The sequence below is a fragment of the Candoia aspera genome, chromosome 7, assembly GCF_035149785.1.
Source record: "Candoia aspera isolate rCanAsp1 chromosome 7, rCanAsp1.hap2, whole genome shotgun sequence".
Taxonomy (NCBI): domain Eukaryota; kingdom Metazoa; phylum Chordata; class Lepidosauria; order Squamata; family Boidae; genus Candoia; species Candoia aspera.
The window spans coordinates 22,200,810-22,227,038 of NC_086159.1; the positions used below are offsets into that span (position 1 = coordinate 22,200,810).

At 42.6% G+C, this 26,229-nt stretch overlaps 1 protein-coding gene across 5 annotated transcripts in view; it reads left to right on the top strand.

Moving 5' to 3' along the window:
- Nucleotides 1–26,229, top strand: part of MYBPC1 (myosin binding protein C1) — a 116,872-nt gene that overhangs the window by 15,988 nt on the left and 74,655 nt on the right. For all 5 annotated transcript variants that reach the window (XM_063308432.1, XM_063308434.1, XM_063308433.1 and 2 more), the window contains exons 2-3: nt 17,673–17,705; nt 22,000–22,041. In XM_063308432.1, the coding sequence (XP_063164502.1) occupies nt 17,673–17,705; nt 22,000–22,041 (75 nt within the window). The remainder of the gene's footprint in view (nt 1–17,672; nt 17,706–21,999; nt 22,042–26,229) is intronic.

The window sequence follows — 26,229 nt, forward strand, 5'->3', positions numbered from 1 at the left end:
GTCTACTGTAATAAAGAATTTAAAAAACATGTAAATTGTCTACCATTATAGTTAATAATACAAGAAACATAAATTAATATTAATTAAAAAAAACACCTTAGTAATCTTAATCCCAATCATTAACGGTAAGTAAAGTCATCCAAACCCAAAAGACCATCCAGATAAATATTTTAGCCCCTTAACCCACTTCAAAATAGACCAAAACATTTACATATCCCCATAATAAACACAGAGCTATTTTCTTAAAGAAATCAAACAGCCCAACTGCTCCCCTCACAAACACAGACTTCTCTTCAAAAAATCTCCCATACATAATAACACCTTCTTTTCCATAGCATTCCATCAGAAAGTCAAATTCACTCATGTCTTGCAACTCAATTTCTCCCGCAAACTGCTTCAATTCAGCATTGTCAGTTTCATCTGACATTTCAACAGAAGCTTTCCATTGCGTTAAATTCTTCAATTTCATCCACAGTATCCTCAACCAGATGGCACATTTTAGACCACATATTTTCCACAATGCTCTGAATATCTTGCTTAATAACTTGGCAGGAATCAGAAAAAATCTGCTTAATACCTATGACCTAACAGCCAGGAAACACACTGAGACAAGGAACTGGTCTCTAATATTTATTGCTAGTACTTAACAGGAATCCTAACAAACTGAAGAAGCGTGGGAAAACCCAGACATATAAACCCCAAGGGTTAAGGCGGTCCCGATCTGTGTCTCTTTGAATGGCTGACCAATTCCTCAGTGCTACGCATGCGCTTGACAGTCTGGATGGGAGCCCCCTGCTCGCCATCCTTACTCATGACATCCTACTTTAATATCTTGAAAGTCAGAAAGAGCCTGGTTAAGATCATCCATGTCTCACACAGTAAATTATGGCACCCCTAGGTACTTAACTGGCAATAGTAAAAGGTAATGGAAAATTTCTGAACTGAGTTAAGATAACAGTCAGTTCCAGAGAGAAAGTAGGGGAAGAAAAGTAAAAGTTCAGAACGGCAGATTCAACGTGTATGAAATATGCTAAAATCTTCAAAATTAGCACAAAAATAATAACGGAGACAATAATATACTCTCAACCCTCATTATTGGATGGAAAGCAAAATCCAAAGCTTAAAAAAAAATTTCATAAAAAAATTAATCACAAAAATAACGATGAGCACCAAGAGAGATCGTTTCTCCTTAATGTAGAAAGCCTCTCTTAGGGTACAAACACTTTAAAAATAAATAAATTGGGTGCTTTAGAAATGGGGTGGCTGGACTTAATATCCCTTTAAGGCTGCAGCGCAGCGTGGAAAGGGTGACATCCCAGCCTCCCGGCGAAGTCTTACCTGTCGATCGTGAATGCTGTTTACAATCTCCTGGCTGCAATTCGCCATCCAGAGGACAAATGGGTTGATTCTGAGCGTTTTCTTTGATCCAGAAAAACAGTCCTGGGCTTCAGGAGAAACCAGCCTGGACCCTAGGTTGTAATTCAAAGGCCAAATGAGGCATCTGGCTCAGAAAAAAAATCTGCCACCTCCAAATTTTATGACCATGTTTAATTGATAGATACTCTGTGGGAGAACATGGAAATTGATCAGGGTCCTAGAGGAAAACTGAGCTACCTATTTAATTTTCATATTGCTATTTCTCATTTTTAAAAGAAATTAGGAAAGTAATGGAGTTTTTCTCAGCTTGAGTTGCTTCCATTTTCTCTTGGACAATAATGTCTAGTTAAATATTTTTTTAAATGTCAGAGTAGCCCTCCAACTTTAGAATGCTCTCCCAACAGAAATGCATACATCTGAAGTACACTCTTTTGTCTTTTCGGCATTGACCTCCCACACTACCATTAAAAAAAACAACACCCTCCAAGGACCTTTTCATAATTTATTTATTTATTTGATTTATACCTGCCTTTCCTCTGGGAACTCAAGGCAATGTACATAATATTCCTGCCTCCAAATTCATCATCACAGCAAAATCTCTGTGGAGTAGGTTGTCCTGCTAAATGTTAATCATGCTAAATGCTTTATTATAGATGCCCTTGAGAGTTCTAAATGGGAAATGGCATACAAGCATGTGAATGAATGAATGAATGAATGAATGAATGAATGAATGAATGAATGAATGAATGAGCCAGCCAGCCAGCCAGCCAGCCAGCCAGCCAGCCAGCCAGCCAGCCAGCCAGCCACAGAATTCTGGAAGAAAAGTCTTGAGCCAGAGCCTGGAGGTCTGAATGGGACAAAACAAATTAAAACTGAACCCAAGCAAGATGTAAGTTTTGTGCAGAAGGCATCTCTGTCCGCTCTGAATGGGCTGGTATTCTGCTTGAAAGAGCAAGACTGTGACATGAGGTCTTGGATTCAGTTACTGCTGGTTAAGCAGGTAGAAGCTATGGATGGGGGGGAGTGTCTTTTACTCAGCTTTGGGTGATGCATGGCCCTTCCTGGAGCAGGACTCCCTGACAAGGGTGACTCAGGCACTCATCAACACCCAGCTGAATTACTGGGTTAGTCACTCTCCATGGTTTTGCCTTTGAAGACCACATGGAAATGTCAAGTGGTCCAAATGGTCCAAAATGCAAGCAAATCAGAGCCATCACAGTCATATAACACCAGTTCCTCAGTCACTGCATTGGCTACTAATAAATGTTCAAGTGCAACTTAAAGTACTATATTTAACCCATAAAGTCCTATGTGGCTTCACAGCTAGGTGCTTACAGGTACTTACATATCTGTCTCCTTAATGTAGAAGTGGCTCATCCAACCTACTCAGAACATATAACTTGTTAGAGTCTATGATGTTCTCCCAGGCTGGTGAGGTGAAGAGGTGAGAGCTCATAGCCAACGCTTTCCCACTGCAACACGCATACCATAGAATGGTCCCCCTCTTGAAGTGGGTCAGTTTCCAGAAATTATTTCAAACCAAACTCTCCTGAGGTCATTTGGGGAATGAGAACTGTCACCATCATGGTTATCAGGATCAGCTGTATTTTTGCTCCCGATTATTTTTATCTTGATTTTATTCTATTTTTTATTCTATTTATCTATTTATTTTCTATCCCGCCTTTATTATTTTCATAAATAACTCAAGGTGGTGAACATATCTAACACTCCTTCCTCCTCCTATTTTCCCCACAACAACATCCCTGTGAGGTGGGTTGGGCTGAGAGAGAGTGACTGGTCACTCAGCTGGCTTTCATGCCTAAGGCGGGACTAGAACTCTCAGTCTCCTGGTTTCTAGCCCATTGCCTTAAACGCTAGACCAAACTGGCTCTCTTTTTTCTATATGTTTTATGCTTTTATGTCATAAACTCCTGGGAGTCCTTATGGATTACAGCAGAATAACATGCAATAAATAAATGAAATGTAAATTTAAATCTTTTATGTCTTCGTTTACACTGTTTAGTGGCCATTTTGACTGATTTTTTTTAAAAAAACATATTAGTCTTGCAATTTTTCAGCTCAGTGCTATTGGGTTCCATGTTACCTGAGACAGTCTGAGAGGGTGGTAACATCTGGCTGACCTTGTATGCAGGGCCGCAACTAGGGTCTGTGTCACCTGGGACAAACATGGATTCCATGCCCATTTTGGCACCCCCCCAGCACTCACGTTGGTGTCCCCCCAGCATGGCGCCTGGGGCACATGCCCCTTTTGACCCCCCCTAGTTGCAGCCCTGCTTGTATGGTCTTGGAAGTTAAGCAGATTTAGCTCTGGTTATTGCTCGAATGAGAGACCTCCAGGGAACAGCCAAGCTGTAGGGTAGACTGAGAAGTTAGGAAACAACTTGGAAGAAAGCAGTGGCAAACAATTTCAGTATTAATACTAAGAAAATTTCATGGATGTATCTCTGTTGTCCCCAGAAATTGAGTTTAACTTGACTTTCTTTCTACTGAATCTTTCAAAATTCATTCTGAATTTGTGAAATCAACATGACAATAAATATTGCTACTTTCTAAAGCAGCTTTCTCAACTTTTTGACCCTGAAGGAATCCTTGAAATTTTTTTCAGGCCTCGGAGAACCCCTGCACATTCAGGCTCAAATATAGGCCAGAGGTTACAAAATTATTATATTCATTTCATGTGTAGCCTGTATCTATGCATTAACAGTGTTCTTAAACTAAAAATAAATAATGAAACTTACCTCTTTAATGTGGAGTTGCCCAAATTTGAAATAATTTTTTAAATAAATTGTTATCTCCCAGGGAAACCCTAGTGACCTCTCATGGAACCCTAGGGTTCCACAGAACCCTGGTTGAGAAACTTCAAGGCCCTTAAGTCTTCTCTTATTCTGCAATTCTATTACATGTATTTATAATCTTTTTGGTCATGTTCTATCTTTAGTCTGAAGTACCTTCAGCTTTCCTGGCTAAAACTGAATTGACATTTTCCCAGCCTTGGCAGCTGAAGAGGTTCCTCATGATTCATTGAGGGAAATTTCTCCCTGGAGGGGATGGACTGCTTTGTCAGGCATTCAATGTGAGGAACTGATCCATAGTCAAACCCTCCACAACACCTAACCAGAGAACCTTGTAAGGCAAGAGGATGGTAAAGAATGACATCTAGGGACTCCACAGAGCATGCTGGATCAGGAAAGACAGAACAGCTAGGGCAGTAACATGTTCTCCTTTTTTATTGTTCTTTCTTTCTTGGCAGAAGAATATATCCTGAAAGCTAATAGTCTGATTAACCTTTGGCACTGGGAGCTGTGATATATTTGCTACTGGCTTTCTTCAGAACTGAAAGAGTCAGCCAAGGACACCTTATTGTTGATAGATAACTGACAATGAAGTCCAGGTTAATTGCCAACTTAAAGAGGGAATCTACTGCAGGCCTAAGTTCAACAGATGGATACCAGTGCCAGTTCTTGTCTTCCCTTTTGGACCTAATCTTGCTCTTTCCTCCAAGTAGGCTACTATTGCCTTTCCCGTATGAGTAGCTGAAATAATACCAGAATTCTTCTCAAGTTAAGGGCTCTTCTTGGTCTTTTGAGTGACATGTTGGTGTCTGCATTCCAAAATATGAATGGAACTAGGACCTAAAAGTGGGCAAGACAAGGCCAGAACAGAATTTAAATTTAATAATTAAAAATTCAGCCCCTTCTGCCACATATCAGTGCCCACCTCTGCATCCCCACAAAGCTATAGGGCTTCTGAAGAGTTTAGAAAGCTGAGCTGATTTATTTTGAGCTCAACTTCTGGGACAGAAGAAGTACTGCAAAGGCAAATTTGCAGTATTTCCTCTGGAACATGGAACAGGTGGCTTATCACCCTTGGGAGACCCTGCTTTGATCCCCTCTTGGTCCCTGGCATTCCCCTCTTCCCACCTGAAGTCAAAGCATCATGATGCCCTGCCTTCTGCTTCCCAGTCTCAAGGAGGACTTAGAGGGTGGTTTGGCTGCATCTCCACATAGTCATCCTGAAAGAAAATGCTGTGTGGAAATGAGGAAGATAAAGAATAGGGTGCTAGCCAGAGCACACATTTTTCTACTCCCCCATTGGGCATCCAGATGACCTTCCCTTGCTGCTTCTTCCTCATCCACCAAAGTCCTAAGGAAAAAGCCATGAAGCACAGCAGAAGGTATGGAAGGATGGTGGCTGTGTGGTAGTTAATATTGTTACTCCATATATATTTAATCATTCTCTCCCACTAGTAACATTTGGAAGCACTTTGAAGTCTTTATCCAAGGCTTTGGAAAGCTTCAGGTTGTGCATCCTTGGCTCTGTATCAGTTTCTTTTCAGAGGTCTTCACTGTGGTTCTTCAGAGTTTAGTGTCACAAGTTAAATATCAGAAAGTTGGTGGCAGAGAACCGTGTATCCAGAGCCACTGCAATGGCAATGTATTTAATTAATCAATCAATTCTATTTCTATAGCCGCCCATCTCAGACAAGTTACCCTGGATGGCAAACAATCATAAAATCAGTAAAACCACAAACAAACATAATATATATACATATACATATGCATATGCATATACATATACACATACACATACATATAAATATATAAAATCCCTTCTCATCCCTATGGGTGGTATGTGTCTTCCTCAACCTCGGTTCCTCACTGTACATGGTATACTTCAGTGGTGATAGTGGGAAAGTACAAAACAAGTACATGAAAGAAACTGTGGCAGAAAAGTATATATTAAGTGAAGTAGTGTATAAAAATGCATACAATGAAAAAATGTGCACAGCGAATATTTTAAACAAATGGTTTAAAAATTAGTGTGAAAAGAAAGCATAATGAATTCAGGATTGGACAAAACAAGAAGGTGAGAGAAATCAGAATTACGATTGATTGATTGATTGATTGATTGATTATGTGCCATAAAGTTGGTATAGACTCAGCAGCCACATAGATAATTTTTCTCCAAGACAATCTGTCCCTACCCTGGTCCTTCAGGTCTTCCAACAGTGCACCCATCACTGCTGAGTAACTGAGTTCATCCACCTTACTGTTGATCATCCTCTTCCTCTCTTTCCTTCCACCTTTCCCAGCATTAGAGCCTTCTCCAGACATCTGGGTTTTCACATAATGTATCCAAACTATGACAATTTGAGCGTGGTCATTTGTGCCTCAAGTGAGAATGCTGGGTTGATTTGTTTGATGATTCCTTTATATGTTTTCTTGGCTGTCCATGATATTGTCAGGCGTTTTCTCCAATATTAAATTTCAAAAGCATTAATGCTCTTTATATTCTGCTTCTTCAAAGCCCAACTTTCACTTCCATAGGGTGTCACAGGGAATACCATTGCTTGCATAATCCTGATCTTTATAGGCATTATTAGTATCCATCTATAGTAAAGCAAATTTTGTCCTTGTCTTCTATCTTCTGGCCTACCTGGGAACAACTTACATAGATCTTGAAATCCAAGATATCGCCTTTAGCATTTTTGCCATTCTGATTTTGTAAATGAATTGCAGTAAGAAGAGCTGAAGGAAATGAGCAAACCACATGGGCACAAGCGTGCAGGAATCCCTGAATACAAGCTTTTAGTCTGATGCAGATGCAACCACTTTGTAGATATCTGGTTACAGGAGAGCTGTAATGTAATAGAAAATAAATCTTTTAGCAAAGAAAGGTTAAGGAACCTGTGACTATTTAGTTTAAGAAATAACTAAACTGGGGCATAACACAACAATTGCATTTCTTTTTTTCCCCCCCCATCTCAGATTACAAGAATTTGAAATATCCAGTGACTGGCAGTAGGTTCGGGAGTGACAAAATAAGTTAATTAACTTGTGGAACCATGAGAGTTGTTGAAAAATGCCAGCTTTCAAAAAGTGTATAATGCTCTTACAACTTCCAGGGTGATAACTCAAAGTTATTTTCAAGATTTGGAACTCCCTGTTAAGGAAGGTCAAAGGAATTTCATTTCTGTATATTTTTCTGCTGGCAGACAATGTTTATATTTAGGGAGGGTTAGGTATGTAAACTGGTTTTACTGGTGAGTTGGGTGGGTATTGAAGTTTAGTTATTTATTTAGAAATGCACCTTTGTCACCTTTCAAACATAAGTTGCCCTTTATATTTTACAAGACCAAGCTGTTAAGATTAGAACAGCAGCATAAATATCAAGAAGTGTTCAAAGTGTGGTTCAGGCTTGTATTTAGAGGGCAGAGGCGAGGTTTAAATCTCTACTCAACCACAGAGATCAAAAGGTGACTTTGGGCCAGTTGCTTTCTCTCAGCCCTTCCAGTTTCTGGAGGCATCAGGTGAAAAGAAGAATGCTGAACTAGGTGGACCAGCAGGGCACTTCTTTGTGGTAAAATTATTTTAAATACTTCCTTTCTGAAATGTTTCTTCATTAAACAATAACAAGAATGTTATACAAATATAGTATAGCTAAGCCAAGCCAGAGGAAAACATAGATCAGAATTCCTACTGGAATAGAAAACCAGTTTCAGTAATGTGTATGAACATAAAAATGCCCCTGCTGGATCAGGCCAAGGCTTATCTTAGCCCACCATTTTGTTTCTTACATTGGCCAACCAGATGCCTCTAGGGTGCTTGCAAACAGAGGATGGTGGTATTCCTCCCTTCCAACTTTGTCCCCCTTGTGGTAAGAAAAATGCCTACCTAAATAAGGAACGAAAGCATTTGGAGATAGATGCAATGAAGTATATTTTATTGGCATGCACAGCTACAGTGATCACTGGGTTCCTGGCCAAAAAGCACAAAACAGCCCTGATTTCAGCAGGGGTATTGGAGTTATACACCCTTAGAAATGTTACACAAAACTCACAAAGGCAATGTAAATTATAGCATGACCTTACTATAGGCTGACCCGGAGCCTCTAAATTCTACATTTTTAAGGAGGCTCCAAGCCCACACTTTCTACTGATATTAGCACCTTCTAACATAAACAATGACCTTTCACACCAAGGAGAAGACAACAACCTGGTTTTTGTTTTCTGACTCCTTCTCCAGGGTCATTAGGCAGTTTCAATTTGCCTCTTCCTTCTGCTGTGCAATCTAAAATCCCTCAAGCGACCACAAATGCAAGGATAGAATATTTGTATCCCTCACATCCTGCAGTATTTGGTATTTGGGGGCATGCTGCCCCCAACCTGGAATCTTTTAGTCTGAAGACTTAATAGCTCTTAATGGACCCTTTCCATGAATGTATCCATTTCCCTTCTAAACCATCCAAATTAGGGGCTGTCACCTTCCCTTGGAGCAGTGAATTCCCACAGATTAATTATGCTTCTGTTTGACTGCTCTGCATTTGTTACAGTCAACTTTATTGATCTTGATTTCTCCATGCCTTGCATAATTTTATAGATCTTAATCAAGTCCCCACCTCAGTTGCTTTTTTCCAAGCAAAAGACAAACATTCTTGCCTTTTCTCATAAGGAGATAAATGAGCAGCCTGATCATTTTAGATAACCTTCTTGTACTCTTTCAAGCTCAATTAAATCCTTTATTTTTTCAAACCAGAACTATATACAGTTTTTCAGATGGAGCTCTACCGTACGTTTATATGACAGCATTACTAAGTTGCACATTTTATTTTCAACCTCTTTCCGAATGATTCCTAACATGGAATTTCACACACTGTTGGCACTTCCATCCATGTGCCAGGCACATCCTCAATAAACTCTCAACCAGGGTTTCTCAACCAGGGTTCCGTGGAACCCTAGGGTTCCACAAGAGGTCACTAGGGGTCCCCTGGGAGATCACAATTTATTTTAAAAAATTATTGCAAATTCAGGCAACTTCACATGAAAGAGGTAAGTTTCATTCTTTATTTTAAGAACACTGTGAATGCATATATATAGGCCTCCACATGACACAAATATAATAATTTTGTAAATTCTGGCCTATATTTGAGCCTGAATGTGCAGTGGTTCCCCAAGGCCTGAAAAATATTTCAAGGGTTCCTCCAGGGTCAAAAAGTTGAGAAAGGCTGCTCTAAACTATTGGAGAGGCAGGATTTAGCTCTGCATAATCCATGCAGATATTTTTTTCAAGACTTGTTTCTCTCTGTGCTTAGTTATTTTTTTCTTTGATTAGTGTACCAATTTGCCTGGAACAGACATTAAGCTGACTGGCCTATAATTTCCCACATCTCCCTTGGGTCCATTTTTAAAAACTGGTGTCACATTGGCTACCTTCCAGTCCTTTGGCGCTGAGCCTAATATAAGAGATAAGTTACGTATTTTGTTAAGGGGTCAGCAATTTCACATCTGAGGCCTTTAAAAGCTCTTGGGTGGATGTCATCAGGCCCAGTGATTTATTACTGTGTAGTCTCTCAAGAGGTCCTAGAGCACCTTCTCTTGTTACTTCAATTGGCTTCTCTCCATCAGAGAGATAGGTATCCGTCCTATAGTTTCTGTAGCAAATACAGAGGCAAAGAATTCATTCAGTTTTTCAGCAGTCTCCACAGTCTCCCTTTTCCTCCTTTGCCATCTAGCAGCCCAGCTGCTTTCTTGGCTGGTTTTCTGCACTGAATAGAATGAAAAAAAGTTCTGATTGATTGATTATCATACCCTCCTCAAATTCTTCTTCTTCCTCATGATCACCTCACACCTTTTCTGCCAGAGTTTATACTCTTTTTTGTTCTTGTGGGGTTTTCCAATTCCTGAAGGAAGTCTTTTTTTAGGGCTTCTTGGAGGAGTCATGTGGTCCCCTTCCTGGGCTTAGTTGACCCTTTCTTACATTGTGCAATACATTCCACTTGGGCTTGAATTGTTGTGATTTTAAATAATTTCTAGATATTACGGAGAAATTTGGTCCTCTTAACATTTCTGTCTCTTTTTAACCAGTCCTCTCATTTTTTAGAACTTCCTTATTTTGTAGTTAACTATGACTATGGCAGTTTCCCACTTGCATGCAAGTTAAAGGTAAAAGCATTATAATAATTGTTTCCTATTAGTTTCACACTTTTGCCTCACACCAGATTATGGTTACCACTTGGGTTTAAATCAAGGTTGTCTCTCTGTAACGATTGCCCTACTCAAATAAAATGCTCAGACTCCAAATCTAAGTTTAAGGTCTGGTTTATTTAGAATAAGGTGCAAACAGAGAGAAAGCTGAGAATGAGAAAAGCGTGCCTAAACTCAAACTAAATAGCTCCGTTTCCAACAATGACCCCCCCTCCGTGCATACAGAACAATCCCACATTCCCAGGTGCTCCTAACGAGCTCTGCTGATCAACGGGCAAAAAGACCTTGACATTTAAGAGATAACCCAAACACATTCCTTCCTGGCACAGCCCTACACATCTCCCTGTACAAGGTTTATCAGCAGCACCCTCCCAGCTAGGAACACGCATCAACACTCTGGCATGCGAACCATTACGATGGAGCGAACATCGCAACGGTGATCATGACATACCGCCCCCCTTACAGAAATCATGTAGAAGGTTTAGAAGGGTAGGCAACATGAAAAGCACGGATCAAATCAGGCACCAGGACATCGCACGTAGCGACCCATTCAGGATGTGGAAAATGCTTCCAGCGAACTAAATATTGAAGAGACCTCCAAAGCCTTTGAGAGTCGAGAATCTCCTTGACCTCGAAGTGCTGTTGGCCATCAATCATGACAGGCAGAGGGGGAGGAGGCCGTGGATGCCAACGAGAGGAGTCATGGGCAGGCTTGAGCAAGCTGCGGTGAAAAACAGGGTGCAAACGCTTCAAATTATGAGGCAGATCCAAACGAACAGTGACAGGATTCACAATAGCAGTAACAGGAAAGGGACCAATAAACTTAGGGGCCAGCTTCTTGGAAGGCTGAGGAGACTTGATAAATCTGGTAGAGAGATAGACCAAGTCCCCAACGTGAAAAGGCGGCTGTTGGCGTCAATGCCGGTCAGCATGGAGCTTATAGGAAGCCTGGGCATCTTGGAGAGCAGTTTTAATGACGGGTCAGGAATCAGTGAGCCGAGAACCCCAGTCACAGGCCGCCACAGCCGGGCCAGGAGGTTGGGGAAACTCAGGGATTGGCACAAAATCCCGCCCTGAAACAACCCGAAAGGGGGGTTGACCAGTGCTTTGGTGCACTGCGTTATTGTAAGCGACCTCAGCAAAAGGGAGCAAATCAACCCAGTCATCCTGGTGATAATTGATGTAACAATGAAGAAATTGCTCTAGGGTGGCATTAAGGACCTCCGTAGATCCGTCAGTCTGGGGATGCCAAGAGGTTGACAATGCCTGTTTGGTGCCAATGAGTTTCAAAAAAGTCCACCAAAATTGTGAGGTAAATTGTGTGCCCCTATCGGTCACCAAACGAGAGGGGCAGCCATGGGGGCAGTACACATGCACCAAAAAGAGTTTCTCCAGCTGTTGCGCCGATGGAATGGAAGCACAGGGAACAAAGTGGGCCTGCTTTGAAAAATAGTCTTTGACCACCCAAATGACAGTTTTCTTCTGACTGGGAGGCAAGTCCACAACAAAATCCATGGAGGTTTCTTCCCAAGGGCGAGAAGGGTCAGCCACAGGCTGCAAAAGCCCCTGGGGTTTACCTGACGGTCGCTTAGACATAGCGCAGACAGGGCAGGAAGCAACATAAGCCTTGACATCCTTTCTCAAGGAGGGCCACCAAAATTGCCGCTGAACCAAATGGAGGGATTTGAGAAAACCAAAATGACCAGCTTGTTTGCTGTCATGAGAACGGGCAAGTATTGTAGCTTGTTGAGAGTCAGGCATGTATAAACGCCCCCCCACCCAAGCTAGGTCATGCTCAAGGGAAACCTTGTCAGGGTTAGCCAAAAGCCAGGGATCAGATTTCAAAGCTGAGACAAAATTTGCCCGCAACCCACCAGGCATTTGTGGTTGCCTGCGGGCATGCGAGCGCTGCACCGGAGCCGTTTGCGAGGAGAGAGGGGGCTGCCCCCGAGCGTGGCTCCTGGTGACAGCGACCAAACCCAATTGTGGCTCTGTGAGCACAGTCCCAATAACATCGGAGTTAGGCTCCACGTCCTGTGGCAAGCGGGAAAGTGCATCAGCCAAAAAATTCTTCTTGCCCGGGATAAACTTAAGTTGAAAATTAAAACAGCTAAAAAACTGAGCCCAGCGTATCTGTTTTGGGCTGAGACGCCTGGGCATGCGGAGCGCTTCTAGGTTGCGGTGATCCATCCAAACCTCAAAAGGGGAGGTAGCCCCCTCCAAAAGGTGACGCCAAGCTTCCAATGCAGCCTTAACCGCAAAAGCCTCCTTTTCCCAAACATGCCAGCGCCTCTCTGTTTCAGAAAACTTACGGGAGAGATAAGCACAAGGCCTTAAAAGCCCAGCAGAGTCCTTTTGCAACAAAATAGCTCCAATAGAAAAATCAGAAGCATCAACCTGAACAACGAAAGGCCGCTCAGGGTCAGGGTGGGATAGAATGGGCTCCGCTGTAAAAAGGGGTTTTAACTGATCAAAGGCGGCCTGACAGGCAGGAGTCCAATTGAGCACGGCCCCCAGGTTTTTCACTTTGCGTGTCTCCCCAACCCCTTTGGTGCGCAACAAATCAGTCAGGGGCAGAGCAATCTCCACGAACCCCTGAACAAAGGATCTATAAAAGTTAGCGAACCCAAAAAACTTTGAAGTTGGCGACGGGTACATGGCCGCTCCCAGTTGAGAACCGCCTGAACCTTCACAGGATCCATTTCAATGCCTTGGTCAGAAACCCTGTAGCCCAAGTAATCTAAGCGAGACTTATGGAATTCACATTTAGAAAGCTTAGCGTACAGCTTAGCATTCCAAAGCTTGGTGAGAACCTGTGTAAGGAGCTTTTCATGCTCCTTCTCAGTTTTGGTATAGATGAGAACATCATCCAAATAAACCAACACCCCCTTAAACAAATGTTCATGTAACACCTCATTAATGAGTTGCATAAAACCCCCTGGGGCTCCTGCAAGGCCAAAAGGAAGAACCTTATATTGAAATGAACCCAAGGGGCAATTAAAAGCTGTTTTCCATTCATCCCCCTCTCGAATGCGAATGCGGTAATATGCCTCGCGAAGGTCAAGCTTGGAAAAAATTCTACCAGTGGACAAATGAGCTAACATGTCTTTTACGAGAGGCAGAGGGTACTTGTTTGAGAGGGAGGTGGAATTTAACCCCCGATAGTCCGTGCACAGTCTCAGGGTGCCATTCTTTTTCTCACGGAATAAAACGGGAGCCCCAACCAGGGAGTTAGCCGGTTCAATGAAACCTCTAGCCAGGTTTTTATCAATGAACTCCCGTAACGCCTCAAGTTCTTTCTTGGTCATAGGATAAATCTTCGGCTTGGGCAAGGGAATGTCGGGAAGAAGTTCAATGGCACAGTCAGTCTTGCGATGGGGGGGCAACTGGTCAGCCTCCTCCTCCCCGAAGACGTCAGCAAAGTCCGAGTACCTTGCGGGCAGTCCCTCCAGGGGGGGAGCGGGAGCTTGTGAGTCAACAATTTCAGCCCTCCCCGCAGCCAAAGTGAGGATCTCCCCACAACGGGAGCTTGGTAGAAACCATCCTCAAACGTTAGAGTACGGGTTTTCCAATTAACGTAAGGGTTGTGCTTGGTTAGCCAGGGGATCCCCAAAACAACCAAAGGATTGCCCACTGGGGTAACTATGAACTGGATCAGTTCGATGTGCGTGCCCATTCGCAGCATAACCTCCCCAGTAAACTGGGTGGCCGGACCCCCTCCCGCCATGGAACCATCGAGCTGCTGAAAAATCAGCGGTTTAGGAGAGGGGAGCAGGCCAAGTCCAAAGCAGTGACCAGGTCGGGATGGATTAAACATCTGGAACACCCTGAATTGGATTTTTACAGCTAGGATGGGGCAATCAGCACTCACCATGTTGGTATCATGCCCATTCTCCACCACCTGCCCAGCGGCGCTGTTTAAGGCAGGTGGAAGGCGTTTCCCGCCGGCTGCTCCAGGGCGGCCAAAGCGTCTCCTGTAGAGTATAGCTCATCCTCTTCGTCCGCAGTCGCCAGCACCCCCGCCAGTCGGCGAGGGGGGTTAGGTGCCTTTTGTGGTATCTTTTGGGTTGGTTTAGAGGGGCGATCCGCTGCCTTAGCTTTTTGACATTCCACTGTGCGGTGACCTGGTTTGCCACACTTGATGCACTGGCCCCGGGCAAAACGGCGTTGCCTTTCCTCAGCCCAGCTGGAGTCCGACTGCAACCTCGGCCCCTTCGCACTGGAGGGGGGCTTGTCTCCTTTTGTAGCTCGCATAAAGGTGCGCTGGGCACGCTCAGCCTTCCTGGCCAGACAGATCCAATCATGCAGGGAGTCTGGATCGTCTCTGCACAGCGCCCATCGCAACACCTCCCGATTGAGGCCATCCTTAAATTTCTCAATCAAGGTAGCCTCCGACCATTCGGGAACTTTGAATTAAAGGGCATAATCAGCAACCAATTTTTGTCCCTGAACCAGTTCATTCAGGGCATCCTTAGCCCTTTCCTTAGCCAGGGGATCCTCAAAATACCATTTTAAAGCGGCTAGAAAGGAATTAAATGCGGTCAGTGCTGGGGCTCTTGATTTGCATAACTGGACATTCCAGTCAGCAGCTCTGCCCTTCAGTTTTGTGGCAATAGCTGTAATTTTAGCCCCTTCTGAGGTAAAACAATGTCCATATTGTTGCATATAATTCATTGCATTGTTAAGGAAGAATGACAAGTTTGTGGGGTCGCCATCAAACTTCATTGAAAAGTCCTTGGCTACCCTGCCGCTTGGAGGCGCCCCAACCGGTGGACGAGCCGGGGTAACTACCACCGGAGTGGAACCACGGAGAGCTGGGGAAAAGTCCCTTGGCTCACCCCTTCCCCTCAGAGCTGGCGATGGAGTTGGTGGGACACTGGGACCCCCTGCTGCCCCCGGACCACCAATGACCTTTACCAGGTCACTCACTGCAGTTGAAAGTGAGCGTAGCATGTACTCCATGGATTCGATCTTGGACTGAAGGACTCTGATCCTATCCGGTATGGTAGAGTCCTCCAGCCCCGGCCGTTCAGGTTGCTGACTCCCCGACATTTTTGTGGACTCCCTTTCGGGAGTCTGTGGGCATCGCAGTTTCCATGTGGTGCGAGACATCCCCGGCCAGGGGTCTGCCAGGTCATCCCACAGGAACTGTTGGTGTTCGGCGAGTCCTTCGTCTGTCGGTTCCCTCTCCTCCGGGCTGGAGCTTGGATCTCTGGAATGGGTTGCGGGGTGGGATGGGAGGGGGCTCGAGTCCCTGCTCGGGAACGCCGTCTCCAACAGCTGTCTGGTCGCCTCCCCAAATCCCGTCGACTCCTTCCCCAATTCTGCCATCGCTAACTTCTTCTCTCTCAAGAAAATTTCTTGGTAGAGACTAGCAAGGTTTGTTTGTGGAATGATTCTCAGCTTTATGTAACGATTGCCCTACTCAAATAAAATGCTCAGACTCCAAATCTAAGTTTAAGGTCTGGTTTATTTAGAATAAGGTGCAAACAGAGAGAAAGCTGAGAATGAGAAAAGCGTGCCTAAACTCAAACTAAATAGCTCCATTTCCAACAACGACCCCCCCCTCCGCGCATACAGAACAATCCCACATTCCCAGGTGCTCCTAACGAGCTCTGCTGATCAACGGGCAAAAAGACCTTGACATTTAAGAGATAACCCAAACACATTCCTTCCTGGCACAGCCCTACACGTCTCCCCATACAAAGTTTATCAGCAGCACCCTCCCAGCCAGGAACACGCATCAAGACTCTGGCATGCGAACCATTACGATGGAGCGAACATCGCAACGGTGATCATGACACTCTCTTCTGGTCAGAAGCACTACTAAGAGTTCTAAGGCGTAGCTATTTAAAGCATCTAGAATTTTGCTTTCTTTGTCATGGCCACAGCCATGTATCGAGTTTATGTGAGGGTCAATGAAGTCCCACATTACAAGAACTTCTCCTTTGGATGCCTCCCTGATTTTTGTCACCCAAAGAAGCATGTGAAGAAATTATGGGAAAAAAGTCTCCATCACTGCCATTAAATGTCAATGGATTCTTAGTAAATGCCAGTAAAATAGGTATGGACAACCTGTGGCCTTCCAGGCATTACAGAATTACAGTTCAGCTAACATGGCCAATAAGAGGAAAGCTGAGAATAGTACTTTAACAACATCTGGAGCACCACCGGATTGCAGTAGGATGGTGCAATGCATTCAGAAAGAGTCCTGTACAAAACATACTGTCATGCATGAAATAGCCTTCCATGAGAGTAAACCTAAAGTAAACTTCCAGGCAGTTGAGTTGTATTCCATGTTCAGCTGAGCCTGCAGGAATTCTTAGGATGCTATGTAAGACAAGGCCCTCATACCAACCATCCCTGCTGTCCCCCACCTAAAAATCTACTGCAGGTGCTCAGTAGCTAAAGTTGTCTAGGAAGGATTAAATGTTCTAATACAAGGACAAAGTCACTTGTGCAGGCACCACACTCCCAGAACCAACTGTTCAACAATTCACTGATGAAACCATGATTAATAGAAGTTTAGTTTTGTAAATTATGGATTAGCAGCCTTTTTTTTTCTGTTGAGGGCTACATTCTCCTAGGGGTAATATCTTGGAGAGTGCATTGCCAGTAGGGTTTCAGCACATTCAGAGCTAAAAGTGGGTTGGGATAATTATTCTCTAAAACTAGACAACCTTTCTTCTCTGTCCCAAACCATGGGCTGCAGGGGAAGAACAGAAATCTGAGCAGAAATTTGCCCTGGCTTCTTTCATAGCAGGTTGGAAATTAGATTGAGGGTTGCATAAAATCGGGCTGAAGGCTGCATGAGGTGCTAGACACAGCCCTGCTGCCAATCCTAGTTTTGCTTGGAGAAAAAGAATCAGCTTTGGCCCTTGATATTTTTAGGTGCTCTACAACCAGTTTTCAAGACTTGGAGGCGATCTGGATTGTCAGCACTTTGGGGACAGTCACTTTTTGTATTAAATATTTGCAAAATATTGTGCATTAATGTTCGCTCATAATAACGATAACTAGCTATTTATTATAGAAAAGGCGGGGAAGCCTTCTAGGGTCAGTAGTTTGCTTTAAAAAAAACCCGCTGAATTAATACACCATATTGTAATAGGCTGTATGCAAGAAGAATCCAGCTGTGTAGAAATCCATAATAGGGACAGTGTAATATTGTGATTTTGTAAAGCTATCATAATGCAGAATTTGTATCACTGTACAGTAAAACAGAAAGCATCACTGTGTATACTTCTTTTCTTTCAGTGTGTTACAAATATTTTTCTTTTAACCTTTTCAGATAAACCAGAAACAGAAACTGCGCCTCCTCCAGGTTAGTAAAAAAAATTATATACGTTGGTTAAAATAGCAGATTATTGTAGAGGTCTCATTAGGAACATAAAGAAGTGAATACAACTTTAAACTTGTTCTGCAGCACATTCATAAAGGGTTTTTTTTTTTTGCTGTCAAGAGTCTCTGAAAATCTCTCTCTCTAAGGGTGTAGTTCCTAGTATTCTATATGTCTTGGAAATTGAAAGATCAAGTTCCCTCAAATTAAATTTGCCTCCTGTTGACTACAGGGTCACATCCATGTTGCTTTTTTGGCAGCATCTTCTGAGATGTACAGTATATCTATATCTACCCAGTCTAGCCTACCCAGTCTAGTCCATGGATTTGCTGGTAGTCTCCCATCCAAATAATAGCCTATACTGACTCTGCTTAGCTTTTTCAAGATCAGCCAAGGTTATTGAAGCGCTGTCAATTGCTGTGGTATCCTTGGGAAAATTATGGAGGTTTATTTATAAAATAAACCATCATATTTCTACTTTAATACATGAAGCAAGCACAGTCCTTCTCAGATTTTCCTCATTCTGCACCTTCCTTTTGCTTCTCTCCAAACTCCTTTTTTTTTCTATGACACGCAGATGTGATATTCAGCCAAGGATGGGGGAAGTGTCAGGCTCAGCCCAAGAATGACAAGGAATCAATCCAGCCAAACTTCAGTTCTTTATTTGCTCACACCATACAGACAGAATCTTGCCAGACTAAAGCTACTCTACCTAACCTAAAGGAAATAACCTGGGAGGCTCTAGGGCAGGGCTACTCTGAATCTCTGTCTTCCTGAGTTCCAGCTCCAGACTGTGTTTTCTCTTACCTAGCTCCCCTCCTTAGAATGTGCTGCCTCCTGCCTGAGAACCATCTGTGGTTACTGTAGTCCATCACAGGAAGAAAGACATGACCAGGGTCTCAAGATTTTTCTTAGCCCATATTAAGATCTACTATTAAGAGCTATCATAGAACTAGAAAGGGGATCTTTCAGTGTTGGAACCAAAGCTACTATAATCAAGTCTAACTTTCTCCTGGTTGTCCTCTTTTTCTTTTTCCTTCCATATTTCCCTGCATTATAGATGTCTCTAGAGACCTAGGTCCTCACAGAGGGTGCAAAAATATGATAATTTGAGGTTGGTCATTTGTGTCTTGAGTGAGAACTCTGATTGATTTGCTCTAAGGATCCATTTGTTTGTTTTTCTGGCTATCCATGACATTCTCAGTGTGGCCACTTTCTTTCAATATTCCTAATGCCTTGTACTTCCTAACCTTAATTCTTCCTTATTGCTTAGCATCATCAAGATAGCCAATCTGCTTTGCTCTTCTTCAACTCCCTGAAAGAGGAAAGTGTCAGCAAGAGATGTCAGGAATTTCTTACAGAGCTTGTCTCCGAAGAGATGTTTGGAGACATAAAAGTATAAGTACTGCTACTTCAAAGAAAGAGATAATTTTGCTTCTTCTCTTTGGTTAGGTGGAAGATAGAAGATATCAGCAACTACACTACTGTATGTTTATTAATTCTTTCCATGTATTTGACACATTGAACACAGCAGAACTCCTTCTTTTCTATTTACTTCTGTTTTCAAACAGAAATTGGATTCTTCTGTTCCTGAAAAAAAAAGAGATAATAAGATGATATAAAAACTGTGTTTAGTTTCTATGATTAGTTTCTATGGCAACATATTTCTTCTAATTTATCTAATAATAATGAGTGATAAGTTCAGTTTCCTTATTATTATTTATATTTATATCCTGCCTTTGTTCAGGAGCTTAAGACAATTTTATTTGGTGATCGTCATTCAATTTACCCCCCATCAATAATCCTGGGAGAAGGTTCACTGAGAGACAGTGACTGTCCCAAAGTCACCCAGTAAATTTCTATGGCTGAGGATGGATCTGAAGGTGGAACTCCCTCATCATAATTCAACATTCTTTTTTTCATAGCCTAATACAGCCTTTCTCAACCTTTTGGCCCTGGAGGAACCCTTGAAATGTTTTTCAGGCCTCAGGGACCCCCTGCACATTGAGACTCAAATATAGGCTAGAAGTTACAAAATTATATTTTTTTCATGTGTAGGCCTGTATATATGCATTAACAGTGTTCTTAAACTAAAAATAAAGAATGAAACTTACCTCTTTAATGTGAAGTTACCTGAATTTGAAATAAACTTTTAAATAAATTGTGATCTCCCAGAGAACTTCTAGTGACTCCCACAGTACCCTAGGCTTCCATGGAACCCTGGTTGAGAAACCCTGGCCCAATATATCCATTCATTCATTCATTCATTCATTCTTTATTACAGTCATAGACCAGTACAATTAAAAATACTCAAAAGTGTCCGATAAAATTCTCAGACATGATAAAAAATATACAATCCATATCATAGTTGTCTTTTAGCAAGCTCGCTATCATTTATACATAAAATCAAAGGAGCAGCTTATGTTACAATATGTTAATACTTATTTGATTAAGACATTCTATATTTATTAATTATTAACTACTCAAATCCAATAAATGATAATATCTGAGGTTTGGATATATTAAATTATTCAAAAATGTTTATGATTAGTTATTCACCAGGTTTCGATGAATCTTTAAAGCTACTGCGCAGAAACTAGCTACCTGTTCTGTGACTGCAGACTGCTCATCTTTAAGCAGAAACTGAAGATATTCAATGTCTCAATATACAGTATTAACAACCTGCCACACCGTCTTTCGGCTTTAGAATTAGAATTTAGATCCCACTTGATTGAATGGAAAAGAGCAATAATTTAACCATAATAATAATAACAACACAATTTAGATATTTGTTCATTTCAGTTGCGATCTCAACGATTTTTTTAAAAGATATTTTTAAAACTTTTATACAAGTGTACAGTTTACAAATACACTTTAAAAGTAGTAAAGGCATTTCTGTCTGAAACTTCTTCCCACTGAATTTATAATTGCCTTCCCAATAACTCTGCTCCTAACATGGCTGTATCTGTCACCACTATCTTTTGTATTCTCAGGTAATCAACCATTACCATGGCTTTTATTTTATTCTAGGATATGAGTTAATATTTCCCCATTCTTTAAAGAAGTACAGAGAATTTGCTTCCAGTCATTTCAGTCCCTCTGTATTTTTGCTGTGGAATTATGGCTATGATACCTTGTGTAATATCACTGCCATCAAGAGTTTATCATTAAGTTTGAAACACCACCTAACTCCACTGGCTTATTCATTCAGGATTTGGTATCTTAATTCAAATGAATTAAATCTTTAATTCAGAAGTCTGGGGAATTCTGAAAGTTTTGCTTCCAACACATCTGGAAAGTGACAAGTCAGGAAAGGGAAGGCAATTTATCCTGCAATGAGAGAGAGAGATTTTCAGATTAGGGCAGTGTTTTTCCAACTTGGCAACTTGAAGGTGATGGACTTGCTGGCTGGGATATTCTGGGAGTTGAAGTCCACACATCTTAAAGTTGCCAAGTTGGAAAAACTCTGGATTAGGGCAAAGAGAAGATTAATCAGTATTAGCTTTGAGAATTTTTTTTCTTGGTTTTTTTCTTGGTTCCAGTGGTTATTTGGTTTCTATCAAGTCTGTATTATTGATACATTAAACTATTGATTTGATGTCACTGATAAATTATTGATTATAATTTATCAGTACAGTTTACTTTAATTGTTGTATTTTTTTTTTGTAGTTCCATAAGTTTCCTAGACATTTTTAAAGGTTACAGTTACCTGATAGATCTTGACCTTTTGTTATAGATCTGTTACTGAGACAGACTCCTTTAAGTTACAATATGAATTAGAATCTCAATTTACATCCAATAAGCTGTCTCATTCTATCTTGGCTGATGCACCTCCCCAATTCCTTACTGTTCAGGCTATTCACCTCCTTTTAACTTTCCCTTCCACATTTGCAAACATGGACTTCACTGCCACTTTTCCCTTTTTTTCTTCATCCCTATTGATTACTCTGTTCACATTCTAAATAGAGGTTTTTCTCATAGCTATTGTTAGCAGATGTCATTGCCTTATTCCATCTCCTGCACAATTATCCATGTTTTAAGTGCAGACTGATGGAAACTGTAATCCACCATATGTAGGTAGAGGCTGTTATATATATATTCAGCTTTATACTGTGCTAGAGGTCTTCAAGTCATTTGTAATACTGCTATGGAGTATCCCAACAGCTTATTTTACACATTTAAAGTGTTGATATAATGTTAACCCTACTAGCTGAAACATGTACAACATTTATGATCAGGGTGTTTCTTCTAAAAAAATGTGCTTCGACTTCCTATACAGAACAAACTAAACTTCAGGAAGATGGGAATCCTCCAGAAAAAGGTGAGTACAATTATCCTTCAAAAGCTAGACGAGATTCTACAGTTCAGGGAGATTGTGTTTTTTATCTTCCTTGTTCCATCCAGTCCCCTCCTGGATTTGGATTTCATTTCTTTTAAAAATGTAATTAAATGTACCTTCCTGGATTATTTTCTTACATGTCTCAGGACCAAAGTTTACACAGTGTCTTTTCTCCCTTTTCCTTTATCAGGTTTAACTGGTACATGATGTGTAACTTTTCTGGATAGGGTAAAATAATCTGTAGTTATTCATGATTTAGCACCGTAATACTGGATTATTGCAGTATACCTTATATCTACACTGGAAAAGCATCCATAAAACTTCGACGATATAAAATGTCACCTCCAGTCTGGAATAAAATCATTAACAAGCATCATTTAAGTAAATATGTGGGTTCCCGCTGTAAACCTCTGTGTGTGTATGTGTGTCTACCGTATTGCATTTGTTCATACAGACATGCAATATACAGTATATGTATCATTGTTTCTCATATATTTTATTCCATAATATGCATTTATTAACATCTTTTTTGCAGAAAAATATAGCAACAACAATATGCTTATATCTTGGAATACTAACATTAATTTACTAATTTTCTCTAAATTCCATCAGGTATCCAGCTATCTAATGAGCTATCTGTTATTTCATTTTAACTTCATCTAGTTCTATCCTGCCAACACATGCAGTTTGTGATGGCAGTTTCTATGAAATCTCTCTACAAAATCTCTCTTGCTTTCTAGAATATGTACTTTCACTGTTTTTAAAGTTGGACCAACCATGACAGATCTGCAGAGGAGGCATAGACAGATTTTCATCACAAGTTTTAACTGTCCTACGTCTCATAAACACTAAACAAATTGTCCTTTTCCTTCCTCCATACTATACTCTTTGAACAGCCACTAAAGCAAAGGTATATTCATAGACCATCAGGAGAAACACTGGAATCTCTGTGTGAAATTCTACGGTTGTTAATTCTTTATTACACTTTTATATTTTATTACACTTTTATTTTATTTTATTTATTTATTTATTATTCAAATTTAATTACCACCCATCTCCCCCAAGAGAGGGACTCTGGGTGGTTTATAATAAAATCAAACTACGATCATAAACGTTAAAATCTCATAAAACCAGACACATTACAATTATTATAAAATGCAATAAATAAATATAAGATCCAAGAGGGTATAAAATTCCAAGCTGGTGGGAGGGACTCCAGGGTGCGAGCCACCTCCAAGAATGGTTACCCACTTTCCCGCCCCAGGCAAGGCAGCAGAACCAAGTCTTCAGGGCCTTCTGTAAGGTCAGGAGTGAAGGGACCTGCCTCACCTCTGGGGGCAAGATGTTCCAAAGGGTGGGGGCCACTGCAGAGAAGGCCCGTTTCCTGGACCCTGCCAGATGGAATTCTCTTACTGATGGGGTCCGTAACATGTCCTCTCTGGATGATCAGATGGGGCGGGCCGATGTAATGGGGATGAGACGGTCCCTCAGGTAACCTAGTTTTAAAGGTGATAACCAACACCTTGAATTGGACCCGGAAGCAAACTGGCACCCAGCGCAGCTCGCGCAGCAAAGGTGTTATATGTGCCGACCTAGGGGCACCAAAAATGGCCAGTGCGGCTGCATTCTGGACTAGCTGAAGCTTCTGGATACTCTTCAAGGGTAGCCCCATGTAGAGCACATTGCAGTAGTCTATATGGGAGATGACCAGGGCATGAGTGACTGTTCAGAGGGCTTCTTGTTCCAGGAATGGGCGTAACTGGCGCACAACCCGAAGTTGCACAAAGGCCCTCCTGGCCACGACTGCCACCTGCTCTTTGAGCAGGAGTCATGAGTACAGGAGAACCCCCAGATTATGCACTGAGTCTGTCTGGGGAAGTGCAACCCCATCCAGAGCTAAAGATGACAATTTCCTGGAAGACGAGGTGCCATCAATCCACAGCCACTCCGTCATACCAGGGTTCAGTTGAAGCCTGTTGTTCCCCATCCAGACCCCCACAGTCCCCAGGCACTGAGAAAGGGCAGTCACTGCATCACTTACCTCACCCGGGATGGAGATATATAATTGGGTATCATCAGCATACTGATGATACCTCATCCCGTGGTGATGGATGATTTCACCCAGGGGTTTCATGTAGATGTTAAATAAGAGGAGAGAGAACCGAACCCTGCGGCACCTCACAATAGAGGGGTCGAGGGTCGGATCTCTCCTCTCCTATCACCACCGATTGGGATCGGCCCTGGAGGAAGGAGGTGAACCAGTGCAGAACCATGCTGCCCACCCCCAACTCCCTGAGTTATCCCAAAAGGATACCATGGTCAATGGTATCGAAAGCCGCTGAGAGATCAAGGAGAGCAAGGATGGATGCACTGCCTCCATCCCGCTCCTGCCAGAGATCATCCATAAGTGTGACCAATACAGTTTCTGTCCCATATCCTGGCCTGAAACCTGACTGAAAGGTGTCCAGATAATCCATTTAATCCAGAATCCTCTGGAGTTGCAATGCCACCACCTTCTCAACCACCTTCCCCATACAGGGGAGGTGGGAGACTGGACCAAAATTGTCCAGCACAGTTGGGTCCAGTGATGGCTTCTTGAGGAGGGGGCGCACCAGTGCCTCCTTAAAGGCAGCCAGGAACACCCCCTCACTCAAGGATGTATTTACCATCACTTGAACCCAACCACACGTCACCTCCTGAGCTGCCTTCACCAGCCAGGAGGGGCATGGATCTAAATGACAGGTGGTGGCTTTCACAATCTGGAGGATCCTGTCCACTTCCTCGGGTCCAACGGGATCAAACGGCTCCCAGATAACAAGGCTAAAACGTTCCCTCGGCATCTCCTCAGACCCTGCTTCATGCATGGAGTCCAACTTGGAATGGATCTGCATGATTTTATCCTGCAGATGCTCAGAAAACCCTTCCCCACAGCCCTGTAGGTGGGTCACTGGGCCCACCTTCCCCAAAAGGGTACATGTGATCTTAAACAGGGCCGTCGGGCGGCAATCTGCGGATGCAATAAGAGTGGAGAAATACTGCCGTTTCACCACTCTTACCACCACAAGGTAGGCCTTAATAGCAGCTCTAGCTTGTGTTTGGTCAGATTCAGTCTTTGTCTTCCTCCAGCGGCACTCTAGACATCTCTTAAGCCTCCTCAAAACCTCAACTCCTCCGTGAACCACAGGGAGTGTCGGGTTGGATGAGGCAAGAGAGGCCACACAGGCAAGATCCTGTCCAAGGCCCTGGCCACCTCCCTATTCCAGGCAGTAGCCAGGGCCTCTGCTGGACCATGCAGCAGATCCTCAGGTACAACCCCCAGCTCCCTCTGAAACCTCACTGAGTCCATCAGCCACTGGGGGCAGACCAACCGAATAGGTCCCACCTCCCTGCGGAGGGAGGCAGCATAGGAGAATCTCAGGGCCACCAGGGCGTGATCTGACCATGACAATGGGGATGGATGTGGCTCTCCCCTCAGGTTACATTGCCACTGCTCTGACAAGAAAACCAAGTCCGGAGTGAGACCACTGTCTCAAGTCGGGTCCCAAATGGTAGCCATGAAGTCCCAAGCTGCCTCTGAGGCACGCCCCAGGGAAGGCAGATTGAAGTCCCCCAGAACCGTAAGTCTGGGAAACTGCACTGCCAACCCTGAGACAACCTCCAGGAGCTCAGGCAGGGAGGTTGCCACGCAGCAGGGAGGCTGGTACAGCAGCAGCACTCCCAACTGTTCTCGGGAACCCAACTTGAAAAACAGGGTCTCACACCTGGCCACTTGTGGAGCAGGCCACCAGAGATTCTCGGATGACAACAGGTATATAAATATGTGTATTTATATGTGTAGCATACATTTTATGATAACACACGCTGAAGAAAATACTGATCAGTTGTGCTCAAGAGCCATTAATGGAAAGGCTTTTCTAAAAGTTAAATAATCCATATTTTTAAAAAGAAATTGAGATATGATTAAAGTCAAATATTTTTCAAAAACAATTGCTTGAATTAACAGTTATAGTTTGGATTCAGATAGTCCAGATGTTTCTAATTCTGCAACAATTTTCCTTCAGAATTTTCCATCGAACTCCAATATTGGCCCCAATTGTTTTGTAAGGATTGCTTAACAGGTCTAAGGCATCCATATACAAAATGTGGAGCAGCAGTATTGGCACAAAGCAT